Source organism: Ruditapes philippinarum, unplaced genomic scaffold (assembly GCF_026571515.1).
Source record: "Ruditapes philippinarum isolate M1 unplaced genomic scaffold, ASM2657151v2 ctg163_1_1_1_1, whole genome shotgun sequence".
NCBI lineage: Eukaryota > Metazoa > Mollusca > Bivalvia > Venerida > Veneridae > Ruditapes > Ruditapes philippinarum.
In genome coordinates, this window is record NW_026861533.1 from 304206 (window position 1) to 320703 (window position 16498).

The 16498-nt window shown below is 31.8% G+C and overlaps 1 protein-coding gene and 1 long non-coding RNA gene across 2 annotated transcripts in view; one reads left to right on the forward strand and one right to left on the reverse strand.

The window, feature by feature from the left end:
- The window catches only part of LOC132715971 (uncharacterized), a 124020-nt gene that overhangs the window by 41881 nt on the left and 65641 nt on the right, over positions 1 to 16498 (reverse strand). Inside the window, exons 47-54 of the mRNA XM_060699087.1 lie at positions 16291 to 16419; positions 9722 to 9850; positions 8965 to 9081; positions 7873 to 7995; positions 7177 to 7302; positions 5349 to 5405; positions 3484 to 3584; positions 1588 to 1637 (exon numbers count right to left, since the gene is read on the reverse strand). Coding sequence (XP_060555070.1) covers positions 1588 to 1637; positions 3484 to 3584; positions 5349 to 5405; positions 7177 to 7302; positions 7873 to 7995; positions 8965 to 9081; positions 9722 to 9850; positions 16291 to 16419 — 832 coding nt within the window. The remainder of the gene's footprint in view (positions 1 to 1587; positions 1638 to 3483; positions 3585 to 5348; positions 5406 to 7176; positions 7303 to 7872; positions 7996 to 8964; positions 9082 to 9721; positions 9851 to 16290; positions 16420 to 16498) is intronic.
- LOC132715964 (uncharacterized) lies at positions 10468 to 14570 on the forward strand. Its single transcript, XR_009623755.1, has 3 exons — positions 10468 to 11218; positions 11493 to 11583; positions 11781 to 14570. It is a non-coding gene; the product is annotated as an uncharacterized LOC132715964 (long non-coding RNA).

Sequence of the window (16498 nt, forward strand, 5' to 3'; positions counted from 1 at the left end):
ATATTTGTGTAAGTATTTTTGAAAAGATTTTCTAAGTAATTCAAAACAAGAGGGCCATGATGGCCCTGAAATCGCTCACCTGTATATAAAAACTCTCCATGAATAAGAATGATTTTAACTCTAGGGCTTTTATTTGAACAAATGTTTCATGCTTAATATCTTAATATCGAAGTGATTTTTCAGTTTTCATTAAATACATTTAAGGAAAATTAATGTACCCTGGGGCAGGGCCAATTTTTACCCGAGGCCCCGTGTTCACAAAGATTTAAGGATCAGGATCAAGATAAGGAACAAATTCAAAAACTCAAACATTCTCCATTATTTATCCTCATAGATTTAATATTCCATATTAACTTGATAAAACTGGACTTGAAATAGCATGTTTATGAAATTTTAGAATAAATCTATTGTTATTTTTACAAGATACAGGCATTTTACAGTTGATCCAAATTTATATCTTGATCCTAAAATTGATCCACATTTTGATCCGATTCTTTTTGTATTTGTTTTGTTATTTGTTGATTTTATCCCAAAATAGGTTGGTTTCTTTGCAAATAAGCAATTATTTTCATTTCGATTAAGTATCATTTACTTATAGCATAATACAATCAGTTTTAGTTTTATAAAACAATGAAAATAAAATCAGGATCAGTTGATCCTGATCCTGATCTTTTCTTTGTGAACACGGGGCCAGGGCTTTTTTATTTGAACAAACTTGGTAGACACAAACTAGACAATGCTTCATGCGAAATATCAAAGCTATAGTCCTTTGGGTTTTTTAAAAGAATATTTTTAAAGTTTTTACCATATACATTAAAGAAAATTCAATAACCCCTTGGGCGGGGCAAAATTTGACCCTAGGGCTTTTATTTGTACAAACTTGGTAGACACACACTAGAAGATGTTTCATGCTTAATATCATTGCTCTAGCCTCTTTGACTTTTAAAAGATGATTTTTTTTCAGTTTTTTCTTTTGGTTGTGCAACCAAAGTACAGCATGGAATTACATTCTATGAACAATTTTCAAAGGTGACCACTGAAGAAATATTACTGTGAAGTTTGGATGAGATTGGCTTAGCAGTTAATGAGGAGATGTCATTTAAAATAAAAGTTAATGGAAGACGGGCGAACTTATGGATGCCGGACAAAAAGCGATCACAAAAGCTCACCTTGTCACTTTGTGACAGGTGAGCTAAAAATGTTATACAATGTTAGATCAAATAACCATGTTTGAAAGTTCCCTACATATCATTTGATGAAGAGCACTCCCATTTCACGTATAAGATTTTCAAATTTCACGATTTTGGATCTCAATGGAGTTCCTTTAACATTTTAAATATAGAAAATTTGTCTCTCCATTGATTCCATTTTTCAGAAGCGTAAAAAAAAAAAAAAAAAGTAGGCGCTGATATATATATGTTGTACAGTAGAGAAATCTGTACAACATATATAAGACTCAAACAGAAGACTTTTGTAAAATACTAGGTTACACTACCAGTAACATTACCTTGAAATGATGAAGCTTACATTATTTTTATTGATTAATTTCTAAACAATAAAAACAAGATTAAATTTGGTATAACTTACTCGAATCCAACAACCTCCCCTGTTGTACCTTCTTCAAGCGTCTCAGCTAACTGTAAGACAAACATATATTCACGTATTTAATATCAAATTAAATGTTTCCTAGAACAGCAATCTGATTAAAAAACAGTCAAACATCGTTTGCTCAAACTTGGAAGACCTGCATAAATTTGTTCAAGCTAACCAAGGTTGAACTATCATCATGTTTTAAATGATCATATTTCACTTAGGACATAGGCCTTAAGTTTTTCCAGTGACATCGGGCGAATAATAAATTCATCTACATAATTGTTTGTTTGTATAACACTTTGTCAAAAACGTCATTTCTTCTCAATATTATGTATTATTGTCGGAGAAATACATATCTCTGGTAAGAAATGAGTATTAATGGTACAATCTGTAAATCTATATTCATGCATATTGTAATTGGTTGCATTCAATGGGCAATCATTTTCCAGCAATTTTCAACTTGCTGAACAATGTAAGAATATATTTATATGTATATCATTGGATGAATATATGATTTTAGATAGAAATAGAAATATGAATTTCTAAAAGATAAACAAATATTTTTTCCCAGCATCTATTTGCAGTCATTTACTAAAATTAACACCAACAGGTATCATTCTATAAATAGATAATCAACAACGCATTGACTTGAACATTTACCAGGTTAACATTATTTCTTGACTTGCACTAATTCAGAATGTTTTATTTTTATTGTCTTTTTACATTCAACCGAAAAGGTGTGATTTTCACTCTCTAACTGCCGAAGGGACCAGAGATCAAGTTTGAGAGTTCGAGCGATCCGTGTTCTAGCAATCGGAGGTAGAACAATATGAGCCGCGTCACGACAAAACCAACATAATGGGTTTGCGACCAGCATGGATCCAGACCAGACTGCGCATCCGTGCAGTCTGATCAGGATCCATGCTGTTCGCTTATCAACTCTATTACAGGTAGAGAAACTGATAGCGAACAGCATGGATCCTGATCTGGATCCATGCTGGTCGCAAACCCATTATGTCGGTTTCGTTGTGACGCGGCTCATATGTATTATATAGGAATTTTGCCCGGCTTGGCCGATGAGTTGGAGTGAAGAGAGGTATTCCAGCTATCTGAGTACAAGGGAACAAAGTTTGACTGTATCAGATTTACTTCTTAAAAAAATAAACATAATTTCTTAGCTCAGAAAAAAAACTGATGTGCCAAGTATAAAAACACAATCAATGAAATCCTTCAAAACTAATCCTCACAGAAAATTTGGTTTAAAAGGGGCATAACTCCATCAATAATAAGTTTATTGCAACAAAAATCATACTGAGTCTGTGCTTTGACATACCATAATCAATTGTCAATTATGAACACAATCACTGAATTCTTTCAATAGTTATCCTGCAGAAACCAATAATTTTACAGACATTTTTATTTTAAAATGGGGCATAACTTTTATCAATAGTAAGTTTATAGCAGCAAAAATCAAGCTTGGTCTTTGTTTTGACATAACATACTTATTTGCTAAATATAAACACAATCAATGAAATCCTTCAAATGTTAATCTTTGGTAACCAACTGTCTAAGTTGGACTGACAGACATGCAGGACCATTTCTTAATACAGGTCATTTGCTCCTTATTTTATCGTTACAGAATGAACTATATTGTACTCTTCTGTTCTGTTTACAGTTAAATGGTCCCCTATCCCAATGTGGTAGTGTGGACAGACAGATGGATGGACAGTTTCTTCTGGCATATAAAAAATGAAATTCTTACCTACTCTACCTTATTTCTGGGCCAGAGATCAGAAAAAACACACCTTTTTTTGTCTTACAAGGGACATTTCTAAATTCAGGTCAAGCATGAAGTATTAAAAGGGTTAAGAAAATGACAAAATAACTTACGGAACTCTCAATTTCCTCTTTTTTCCTTATGAACAGCTCACTGTTTGGATCAGAAAGATCATCGGAAAATGTTTCATTGGACACCAGCTTACCCTCTGTCGCTGTAATTTAAGACAAAATGAGCAATCTATATAAAACATAAAACTTACCCTCTGTATAAAAGACTGTTATAGTCTATATTTCAAGCTAGTGTTTACCGTTAAATTATATAACCTCCCTCTAATGCCTTTTCTTTATGAAAAATATGCAAAGCAGGTCTTACATATAATTGATTATATCTGTTCGCATTATAAATATACACAGGTAACTGTGGTTGAACAAATAAACTTTTCAAAATTAACTTATAAATGACTAACTTACTTTCATGGCATGCCAAACCATCACTATAATATCCATTGTCACATTTACAAATGTGAAGGTTACATAAAAGTATATCTCACACTTAGTACAGTCGGCATTGTACTTGCGTCCACCTTTATTAAGCAACTTTTTTATTAAGCGGCCGCATAAAATCCCTCCCGATGATTTTTACTATTTAATTTAATTCCATTAAACGACTATTTCATATCGCGGCCAGCGGCCACTGAATGTCGGCCCAAATGTACAAAATTAAGTGTTAAAGTATCTATTAAACGGCCGTGACAAACAATCGTCCCTGCGAGCATTCTCACCTGTGTAATTAGCGAGTAGGTTAGATGTGTACAAGCAAACAAACAAATTTTTCCATGGTCATTGGTCACAAATAATTGTCGTTTAAAAACAAAATGAATAACAATTGCAATCGTTTCAAAATCGGATTTTCCGATCGTAATATTTATTGTGACATATTTTGTCAGAGCAATAACGTATCACAACACCGCATTTGCATAGTTTTGTCATGTGCTCAGAGTGACCTCCCTTATCGAAAATGACGTCGGATCGAGCGATAAAAAGACAGACAACTAATAAGACCGGATAAATTGTATGAGGAAATCGTGCATGGAATTGAGTCTGAGTAAATAGCAAACGTCATCGATTGTAGTCGAAATAAAATCATGAAACGTAGTGGACTAAACATTACAGAACCGAGCCTTTCATTGCTGATGGTGTAGGTGCTCATCTGATGCTTTATAAAATACATGTAGTACCCCATTAAATATGACTCTTCGACAAAAAAAAGACAAAAAAATCCTAGATCTCTAACAATCTTATTGAATTTGAAATCGGGGTAGTGTGAAAACTAATTGTTGAAAAAATCAAGTAGTTTAAAACTCATTGCATAAAAAATTATCTGGAGCCCTGGCTGATGATTCTAAAGTATGTTCAGCAGGAGATGTGTATGAACATATTAAAAATATAAGACATTATGCTTTGTTTCATGGTCAAAATGACCTGTTGACAGTATTATGAGCGTAGATCACATTTGTACACACATTTCTACTAAAAAAAAAACAAACAAACAAAAAAACAATATTGATGACTTTTTTTTAAAGAAAGGCATAAATGTAATTATTAAACTTTAATACATACATAATATTGTATAGTTTTTGTTTTTATAAAAAAAAGATGTTATTATATCTATGACTTGTAATAAAAAGTCTCGAATTTTCCAGAATTCTATTGAGAGACCACTTTATTAAGAGACCACTTTTTGGCAGTCCCTTGAGTGGTCTCTTAATACAATGTCGACTGTATATCACAAATGTTAATCTCTGAACTGTGCCTTTACAAATACTTATCAATCTAAAAATACTGAACACAAATAGACCTAAATAATATAAAATGTTTTTCCTTTTTAAGAAAAACTTAAAATTTATTTTTATACCTGATAATGTCTAAAATCACATTATAAAAATGCATGTTCAACAAAGCAGAGACAAACTTACTAATGACAACTTCTTCATCTGGAGCCATAGTTGTTGGTGCTGCTGTAGTTGTTACAACTGAAATTTTACAGAATGTTTGCTTCAATTCACATCCCTATTATTTAGCAATACCAGAGCAATGTCAGAAAAGCTCTATAGACTAAAAAAAGTTTTAACCTTGGCAAATCAATATATAAGGTCCAACTTAGATAATTTCAAAGGACTTAACGACAAAAACTGGTGAATTTAAGGTCAAACATACAAAACTTTGGTAAATTCAAAGGTCAAACATACAAAACTTTGGTAAATTCAAAGGTCAAACATACAAAACATTGGTAAATTCAAAGGTCAAACATACAAAACATTGGTAAATTCAAAAGTCAAACATACAAAATGTTGGTGAATTCAAATGTAAAACATACAAAACGTTGGTGAATTCAAAGGTCAAACATACAAAGCATTGGTGAATTCAAAGATTCTATAGTACATACAAAATATTGATGAATTCATAGATCAAACATACAAAACATTGATTATTTCAAAGCAGGATTATTGTTCTGTCATATCAGAAATTGAAGACTGGTTTACATAAAAGAAACAAGAGCCAGTTAAACCGGGTGATGCTCCCCCTAATAGGTTTTGGACACAGGAAAGTAATAATTACCTCTTGCAGTGTCAGACTTATGTAACAGACAAAGTCCAAAGTGTATAAAAAATTTATAAAAAGACAAAGAGAAATAACTCCAAAATAAGGCAAGGCAGCGTTATGGTTCTTTTGCAATGCACATCTACCCAATGAGATATATCTACCTACAAAGTGTCTTGTTTATATCTTTAAGATCTATGTTCCTGGACAATGTTCAAAGTGTAAAAATGAACAAAAGGCAATACAGTGTAACTTCCGAATTCCGGAACTTCTGAAATCCGGAAACTTCTAAAAACCGAACAATTTTTTCGGTCCCGATTTTTTCCCTTCTATTTTCTATTAATATAATACTTCTGAATTCCGGAACTTCTAAATTCTGAATTCCGGACGATATTTTCGTAAAATTAGAGTCAAATCAATGCAATTTTACCTCCGAAAACCGGAAATATCCAAAGATGTGAAATACATTGTAAATCGAGAATGTTTACCCTGCAGGAAGATTTAATCTCCCTATCAATTGTTTACTAATTAGCGGTGATCGTGTAATTTGACACGCGTTAAAATCACAAACTGTGAAAGTGATGCGGTTAATCAAAGTAATTTACCGCGGTCAGTTAATTTGAAGTGTTTATTAGCGGATTAAATCACAATTAGTTGGGACAATGTATGCATCAAACGTCTTTAGGGATTTTATTGCATTTGATGTAATAATTAATTAACTAGCATCGGATGATATGTAAGTTTATGCAATTAACAACATTTCTACAAACTGATAGAAATTCAAAAGCATTTGCAGGTGTAAGATAAAAATGTATTCTTTTCATTCACATCTTTATCTTGATTAAAAGACTATTATATATGATATTACAGTAATGGCCACATCTTCCTTGACATTTAGTGATATTAAGTGGCTTAGTCTTGTCCACATTATCATAAACCTCTGAATTCCGGAAACCTCTGAAATCCGAACTTTTTGACAAGTCCCATGGGTGTTCGGTTTTCGGAAGTTACACTGTAGCTCCAAAATTAGGCAAGAAAGAGTTATGGTTCTTTTGCACTGCACTTCTACACAATGAGATCTACCTACAAAGTTTCATGTTGATTCAAAGTTAAATTTCGGACAAGAATAGCAGACAGACGAACACAGCGGTGACTATAATATGCTCACTCTTCGGGGAGCATAACAAAAACAAAATGACATACTCATAATGCAGGTGGAAGAGTCCTCTTCATACATGTAACCATCTTGACAGCTGCATGCGGAATCCTTGCATACAAACTTTTCATTACAATTTCCGTCTGCCTCACATGTAAGTCCGTGGTTTAATCCTAAAAAATGAAAAACAAATGCTGAATTACTCAAATAAAACTGTATGATAAGTATTATAAATTAAGACTATGAATAGGAAAAAACAGAAAAACTTCCATATTATTAAAGTTTTCTACGAAATGGAAAAACAATACAATAGAAAAATAACCTTTGTGACCTTTGACCTTAAACAAAGTTAATTAATTTTGACCTTACTTCACACGCTAATATTTAGTCAGTTTAAAAGCTTTAATCTGAATCTTACAATAAATACAATGACAAAAACTTTTAATTTGTAAAAAAGGCAATCAACTGGTGTGTTTGACCTTTGACCTTAAAACTTCCATTGACAAAAAAAAATATTATCACTAGTACAAACTTAACCATTACCACCCTAAATATCATAAAATGGAGGTGTACATCTTCCAATCTGGATGATAACTATTTATCATTTTTAGGGACTGAAAAACTAGACCAGTGCAGACCATGATCAGATGGCACTGGTCACATGGTTAGCTTCCTGTTAGCATTAGCAGGATAAGAGTTAAGGAACTAAATTGTGACAGAATGACAAGTAGAATAGTACTTACTGGTTATGCATGCACCATTGGACAAGAACATGGTCACAGAACAGTTACAAATTCCTTCAAGACATCCTGTATTTTCTACAATACATTGTCCCACATCTTCACATGTTAAACCATTCTCCTTGCCTGTATCATATATAAAAAACAAGTTATCTCCCTTGATATTCTTCACCATAGAAAAGTTATCTCCCTTGATATTCTTCACCATAGAAAAGTTATTTCCCTTGATATTCTTCTACATAAAAATGGTTGATTCCCTTGATATTCTTCTAACATAAAAAAGGTTAATTCCCTTGATTAAATCATTTCCTTTGGTATTCTTCTGCAAAAAAGTTACTTCCTTACTATGATAATTCTATTTCTCTTGGTATTCAAATTTATTTAGAAAACAAATTTTAATAAGAGCAGAATCAGATTGCCAGACTATTAAGGTAGTCTTACTGTAATGCTTTCCCCCAAAAAAGTTTCTAACACGGGCCAATATCATAATAAATCGGTCATTTCCGGAACATTATTTTTCACAATCTTGGGTATTATATAATTAACCATTTATAACAGAATTTAGTAAAAAGTGCTAGGATGAGGGATTGTAAATAATTTAATGCCCAGTATTTCGAAAAAATAATGTTCCGGAAATAACCGATTTGCTACGATATTGGATGATGTTAGAATTTGTTGGCCGAAAAACATTACAGTAGTACTACCTTAATTTTAACATTGTAGAGCAGTAAAGAATATCGACAGAATTATTCATTTGATAAAAATGATTCCATTTTAAGTAATACACCGATTTGTTACAGATTTTTTTTTTTTTTTTTTTTTTTTGGTTTGATCTGGTTTTACATCGCACGAAGGCAGTAGAGGTAATATGGTGACTTTTAAGTAGAACCACAAATGTTTTGTTAGCTAGCTGGATAGCTTCCTCACATTGATGAATCCAGACGCTAGCAAATTCATACCCACAGTGGTGTGGAGAAAGCACTGATATGATACTATCAAGAAAAATATCGACTGTCAAAATATTGAACATCTATGAGGTATAATTCAACAAGTCCTAACTTCACAAAATAAGGAGACAAAAATAAAACAACTTACGTGGCAAACAAGTTGTATCAGAAAGGTACATACTGGTTGGGCATTTGCATACCCCATCACAATCAAATCCGTCTTTGCATTCATTGAATTCGCTACATGGGTCCCCATTTCCCTTCTCTGAAAGTTTTAAAGAATTTAAGTTAAGTGAGAATGTGTAAGCAACCTATACTGTTAGAAAAATTGTGCATAGACAAAGATATTGACACCTGCACTAATGCCTGCCAAATTTACACTAATTCAATAACTAGTATTTAAACTCTTGAAGCAAACCTAGGTAATAAAAAGACATGTACTGTAATGTCAAATGAATTTCAAATAAAATTTAATATACATTTTTATAACTCTTTATACAGTCAAAACTGTGAACAACCAGATGAAATACAAGTAATGGTCTTTATAGACAAGACTTGGTGGTCTTTAATTGGAGGTTGCATTCCATTTTATCAATGAAAGGTTTATAGCAAAAAGTGACCTTTATTTGCAAGGTTATCTTTATTCAGAGGTGATCTTTAACACAGGTTTCACTGTATATTTCTAAGTTTTTATACTTTTAAATTTTGTTCACTGGTCTGGAGATATTTAGCTTTATATTGATAATATATCACACCTAGAATTTCATTTTCAAATTCCAATTACTTCAGTGAAAAAAGTCACAAAATCATTAATTCTGTAATAAAAGATTTCTAAACTTACTGTCAGGAAAGAAATATTTGGTCTCAAAATTATTAATTCCATTATAAAAGATTTCTAAACTTACTGTCATCACATGAGTTTGCGAAGGTGTTCAGGAATTTATCAGTTCCGCAGGTACAAGTTCCTCCCAAACATTCAGCATTCCCAGTAGCACATGAACTTGGGTCAGTACAGCTTCCTCCATCCCCAATGTCTGTGGTCATTACAAGCATTATAAATGTTCATAATAATATTTCAAAGAAATTACTTTTCATTTTAAACGGTCATATCTAATAACAAGAGCTGTCACTGAAAAGTGACTTATGTCCCCTAAAATAAGCTTCTACATAAAATTCGACATATATGCCAAAATACTGGTAATATAACCCCTACCGCCTTTGATAAATATCATTCCCAAAATTTAACTGAATTTCCATTAGAAGTGTAGTAGGAGAAATAGTCTAAGCCAATTTTACTAAAAAAAAAAATTCACCATCAAGGGCCCATAACTGTGGGGGAAAAAAATCAAAAATCATGCACAAAATCATTGTGCAATTTGCTATATGGTTCCAGTGATCTCAAGATATAAGGTACATATTTTGAATGTCCATTATTAGTGTGTTTGCCATAAGCAATGATTACTGTAACATGTTTGTAATATTTTCAAAACATGTTATGCATGCTTAAAAATCATGTAACGCAATTTTTTTATGGTTTTATATCATAAACATGATCAAATTAAGATTTATCAATATTGTAAGTTCCAGAAAGCATTATTTATAAAGATATAACCAAATTTAACATCTCATGTAAATTAAAGGAGGTAATTAGAAAGGACTAGATTCGCTTATGCATGAAATATGCCTAAATATTTTGTATTTTATAAAACTTCAAATTTTCAAGAAATGAAACAATTTTCTGGAAGAACATCTTTAGCTTGTTGATATATATGAAAAACAGTAAAGATAATACATCCGTTTCGTGCAATAAAATGCGCTTGAAGTAAGGGCTAAAACCCGTTTTCCGGTATTTTGTATCAGTTTTCGACGATAAATTGAAAAATTTGAATGGGGCACAGGTCTCGACCAAAAAACAAAATACGTCATTGTCATTGTGGGTATTTATAATTTACAAAAACATATCAATAATTTTGGTCGAGGCCTGTGCCCTTTATGAAAATTTATATTTTCCTTCCCCTGGTGTCTGTGCAAAAGCAAATCAAATGCATAGAACATCAAAGATTTTTTCTGTATTTTTATAAATTATTTCTTGTTTTTGCGGTCAAACATTGAGATCGAAAGCAATAATCATTAGTCAAATAAAATATGTCTTCTTTTCTGTCTGTTTTTGTTAACTTATTGAATGAAAAGTGAAAATCCAGCGGATGATGACAACGACGACGACAACAACAACAAAGCCATTGTTTACACTTTACCTAGTAAATCTAGATATCACCTAGATCTGCTGGTTTAAAACAGTCAATAACGTTTGTTTGTTTATTTTGTGAGGATTTATTCTCGGATCTAGGAATGTATTCCAGTCCAGATATGACTTGGTGATTACCGTGACAGGGAGTAACCAAGTAAGTATAGTTTTATCCATGAAATTGTCAAAATCTGTTTTTCGTCTGCATAATTTAAAGTCGACATTATCTTAGTAATAGTAGAGCTCAGTATTAAATAGAGTTAGAAAAAGTGTCAAGGTAATGTATATTTATCAAGTAATTGCCAGAATAACAAATTGAAATCTGCGTCGAAAAGATAGAATATTTAATTTAAAGTATCCCATCCGTTTACTTATAAATATTTAGTCACGTATCGACATTAAGTAGTAAATGTAAAACATTTTAATTACAGTTGTGGCGATGTCGTAGTGGTCTAAGTGCCCGGCGCATGATCGTTTTATATGACTGATCAGTTCCGTCTGGTGGTTCGACCCCTGAACGAGGTAAAACAAAATTTTTAATCTTTTTTTTTTGTAAGTATTAAATGAGAGTTTATTATTTAAAATCATTATTCATTTAGATAGATCTAATGAATGAAAAAAAAAATGAAATTAAAAGTTTATTGTTAGTTAATAAAACCAAAGTACAGGAGGAAATATTTTTTCTGTCAAATATTTGATGTACTAAGTATTTTTTTCAGGATGCCTGGATCGGGTCCAAAGTTTTATGCCTGTGCGGCGTGCAAGAAAAGAACTAAACCAAAAGAAAGAAGACACATAAGCAAACCTATAATAAAATATCTTCAAACACGGTTATTTGTTGATGTTAAGACAATGAAATAATTTGTAACAAATGTAGACATAAATACTATGCATTAGAATCATCATCTTTTACAAGAAAAAACAACAACCAGTCAGATCCAGATTATGTTCCACCTGTTTCAACTTCTCAATCAAAGGGAACAAAAACACCGACTAGTCCGCCATCGGTATCATTAAATATAAAAACTACCAGTAAAACACATTCAAGATGTTTAGTCTGCAAAAGACCAGGGCCAAAATTAGTTGTTCTGTCTTCAGAGGCCAGATGTGCTGTCCAGTACACATACATGAAGGCCTGCTTTGTTCAGATTCCTTAGAGAATGTGCCGATAATAGAAACAGCATTTCTAAACAGGACATATGTCCTAAAACTTATAAAACATTGAAGAGAAATATGCTGCTACAAACAAAACAAATTGAATTTTGATGTCTTAAACGACGTAGAATATGAAAACTTAACAGGGCTTTCACGTTCTCAGTTTGATGATGTTTTTCGTCATGTTGCCGACAAAATTCTTAACTCTCCATCACGTTCTTCCAGAACATCTCTAGGCATTTTTCTCCTGAAGATGAAATCGGGCTTGTCAAATAAGCTATTGTCTACTCTATTTGGAATTAGCAAGTCAAGTGTACGGAGAGCGATTGTTGCCACAAAACATGCGATGATGAGAGGATTTGTGCCGTTATATCTTGGTTTTGAAAGCATAACAAGGGAAGATATTATAAACCATCACACTAGACCGTTAGCCAAGTCTCTTTTTGATGCAAATGATGGGAAAGTTATTTTAGTTCTTGATGGAACTTATGTTTATATTCAGAAAAGTAATAATTTTAGCTTTCAAAGACGTTCATATTCAATGCACAAAGGTCGTCCATTAGTGAAGCCCATGGTTATTGTCACAACAACCGGATACTTTGTTACAGTGATGGGCCCTTATTTTGCTGATTCAAAGAACAATGATGCTTCTATCCTGAATCATATGTTGAAAACAAGTACTGAAGAGATAAGGGACTTTATTCAGAAGGATGATATTTTCGTTGTCGATAGAGGTTTCCGATATACATTGAATTATTTCTTATTTAATATAACATTATTGTAAAAGTTGGAAATCATATTGTTTAAATCACAAAACTTCTTTTAAAGTTCAATGAAAATTATTGGCATTCAGCTTATATTAAGTACGCTTTTTTATTTTCCTCACCGTTACGCACTATAATAGTCCTCGCTCAGACGATATTTTTTTTTCAGACCGCTGACGTCATCGTGAATAGTATACTTTTAAAGGCCCCTTTATGTACCCGAAATGCAATACTTTCATTTTTATTTCTCAAAATATTTTTTAGTTTCAAACAAGTTACTCATTGGTCTTCTTCATTTGTTACTTTCAGGCAATAAGTACATATATAATAACTTAGTAATTTGTATTGAAGTCAAAATATTACTTGTTTTCATTACTTTTTTTCATTGCTACATTAATGACATATTAGTATATTTACCGGTCTTTTGTTTAGGTAACAAGCATCTTACATGCTCTAAACCATTATTTAAAAGGTATAAAAACATCTTTGATCTTTTAAAAAAAGGTAAATATTATTCATTTCTGAGTCATACTGTGCCTTTAAAAGGCCGCTGACAAAACATATTCATGTTAGGCATGATATTGATAGAATAGTACCATAGATACCATAGACAGGTGAAATACTTCATATCTTGACAATCGCTTTACATAATATTGACTTGTTAGTGTTTCATTTCCACATTAGTCCTCGTTTTTGAAACATAAGGCTAGTCATTAGTTATTATGAAATTAATCTAGGTTGTTGATGTATTTGAGAAGAGACAAGTTTAAATGTTTAAATGTTGTGATGAATGAGATTGTAATAAAATATTTGTTGCGTCCTAAACATGCTGTAATTTTTTATTTGATATTTTTCGAGACATTTGAATATTAATAGTTATAAGTGGCAAAATGCAATGATTTTGTTACTGCGTTATTTAGAATGTCTTGAATGTTATAAAATATATTTAACGTTTTACTCTAACTTTTCGGCCTTTTCCGTCATTCTTCGGATAAGACTATGTGTATTTATGAAACATTGCCGACATGTTCCGATTGATGTAATATCTGTTTCTGCATCTTATTATCTTATTATGTTTAAGTTGTACTAACTATATATTTAAAAACAACATCAAAGTTTATTGCCGTAAACTATATGCAGAAAATTTATACATGTATGTGCATGCAAATTCTATTGCATATTTTTGAAAATCTTTGTGGTCGTTAAATGTAAATAGATTTTCTTCAGAATAAAAGATGGACACTATCCAATAGTTTATGCAGCAGTAATTTGAATGTCACACCTGTTATAAAGTATGCTAGATTGTTTATTTTGTGTGATGGGCATTTTGAGGGATCACCTTATTATTTTTATTTCGTTTTGTTTATAATTCTGTATTGTTAGATGATGAATTCATGTCAGTTTACGTAGCTGTTACACTAAAGTAAATGATTCAGTGTGTAACATAACTTTATCACATATCACATGCCGCTTTTGCTGTTACAGTAAAATAGTATTGCACGGCAGGGCATATATTTTGACGTGTCGTCCTTTGCGTTATACGATCATAGCGTAAAGACGCATGAAATGTTAGCGTTACACTATAAGTGTGTCAATGAAAAAATAATACTATTTTTGACTGTAAACAATTTTCATCTTTGACATGTGATAAACAGATTATTATGTAAATAAATAATTCATTTAACACCTCCCGTCATTGAAATATATTACGTAAACTGAACGAGTTTGTTTTCATTTATGTTTCATTCATTTTAAAGTGAATATTGTGTTTTTATAATATTTTAGTAAATGAAAGAAACAATTTTTTTCTCTCCGTAACTGAAAAGAGATTTATGAGTCATATACCAGCGTTTCATATTACAAATATTAATATGACGTTACGGCGTCGTTGATTGACGTTGCAATTTTGACGTCAAAATACGTTACAATGGGGTCAAGTATAGAGCCTAAAAATTGAAAAATTAGAAAAAATGATGCAAAAATCAACAAAAACCTACTTGGGACATATTTTTATGTCATATGCTCAAGTTTTATCAAAATTAAAATTTGGGCCGATTTTCACTATACTTGAACATACTCCTTTATTTTCTATAAAGTCTAAGTCAAATTTTTCAATAAGAAATGAATGCATATATTTTAATGATTACATTTAATGTGCAAAAATATTTGCAGTACATATTTTACATATTCTTCGATGTTTGAAAATTGTTTTATAAGCATAATTATATACAGTGTAACTTCCGAAAACCGAACACCCATGGGACTTGTCAAAAAGTTCGGATTTCAGAGGTTTCCGGAATTCAGAGGTTTATGATAATGTGGACAAGACTAAGCCACTTAATATCACTAAATGTCAAGGAAGATGTGGCCATTACTGTAATATCATATATAATAGTCTTTTAATCAAGATAAAGATGTGAATGAAAAGAATACATTTTTATCTTACACCTGCAAATGCTTTTGAATTTCTATCAGTTTGTAGAAATGTTGTTAATTGCATAAACTTACATATCGTCCGATGCTAGTTAATTAATTATTACATCAAATGCAATAAAATCCCTAAAGACGTTTGATGCATACATTGTCCCAACTAATTGTGATTTAATCCGCTAATAAACACTTCAAATTAACTGACCGCGGTAAATTACTTTGATTAACCGCATCACTTTCACAGTTTGTGATTTTAACGTGTGTCAAATTACACGATCACCGCTAATTAGTAAACAATTGATAGGGAGATTAAATCTTCCTGCAGGGTAAACATTCTCGATTTACAATGTATTTCACACCTTTGGATATTTCCGGTTTTCGGAGGTAAAATTGCATTGATTTGACTCTAATTTTACGAAAATATCGTCCGGAATTCAGAATTTAGAAGTTCCGGAATTCAGAAGTATTATATTAATAGAAAATAGAAGGGAAAAAATCGGGACCGAAAAAATTGTTCGGTTTTTAGAAGTTTCCGGATTTCAGAAGTTCCGGAATTCGGAAGTTACACTGTACATATATAAAATTTCACTTAAGTGTGGTAACAACCTCAATTACAACATGAAAGAAATCATATCAATTATTCAAATTACTATAAAATAAATTCACAAACATTGCTATACTGCCCAAGTTTAAAAAAAAAACAGTCTAAAAAATTTAGTTATTTTAGTGTTGAAATTGGAAATAAGCCTTCAGGCTTTCATGGGCAATCCGAGGTTTTTGCGCACTACTTTTTACATGCTTTCACTTACGTTGTCACATTATTATTAATTGATATTATCTATCTAAAACTTATGTACAATATGATATGTGTCCCACTTACTTATGAAACAAGAGTTGCTGTCACTGTCAAAGAAGTGGTTGTCGGAGCATACACATTTGCCTGTAGTACATTCTACAGAGCCAGTACTGCACTGGCCAACGTCTGAGCATGTGTCATTATATGCCACCTCTGCAGGGAGAAAATATTATGTACATATATATCTTAAACTGGGCAAGATTTCAAATAAAAATACATGAATCATATGGCA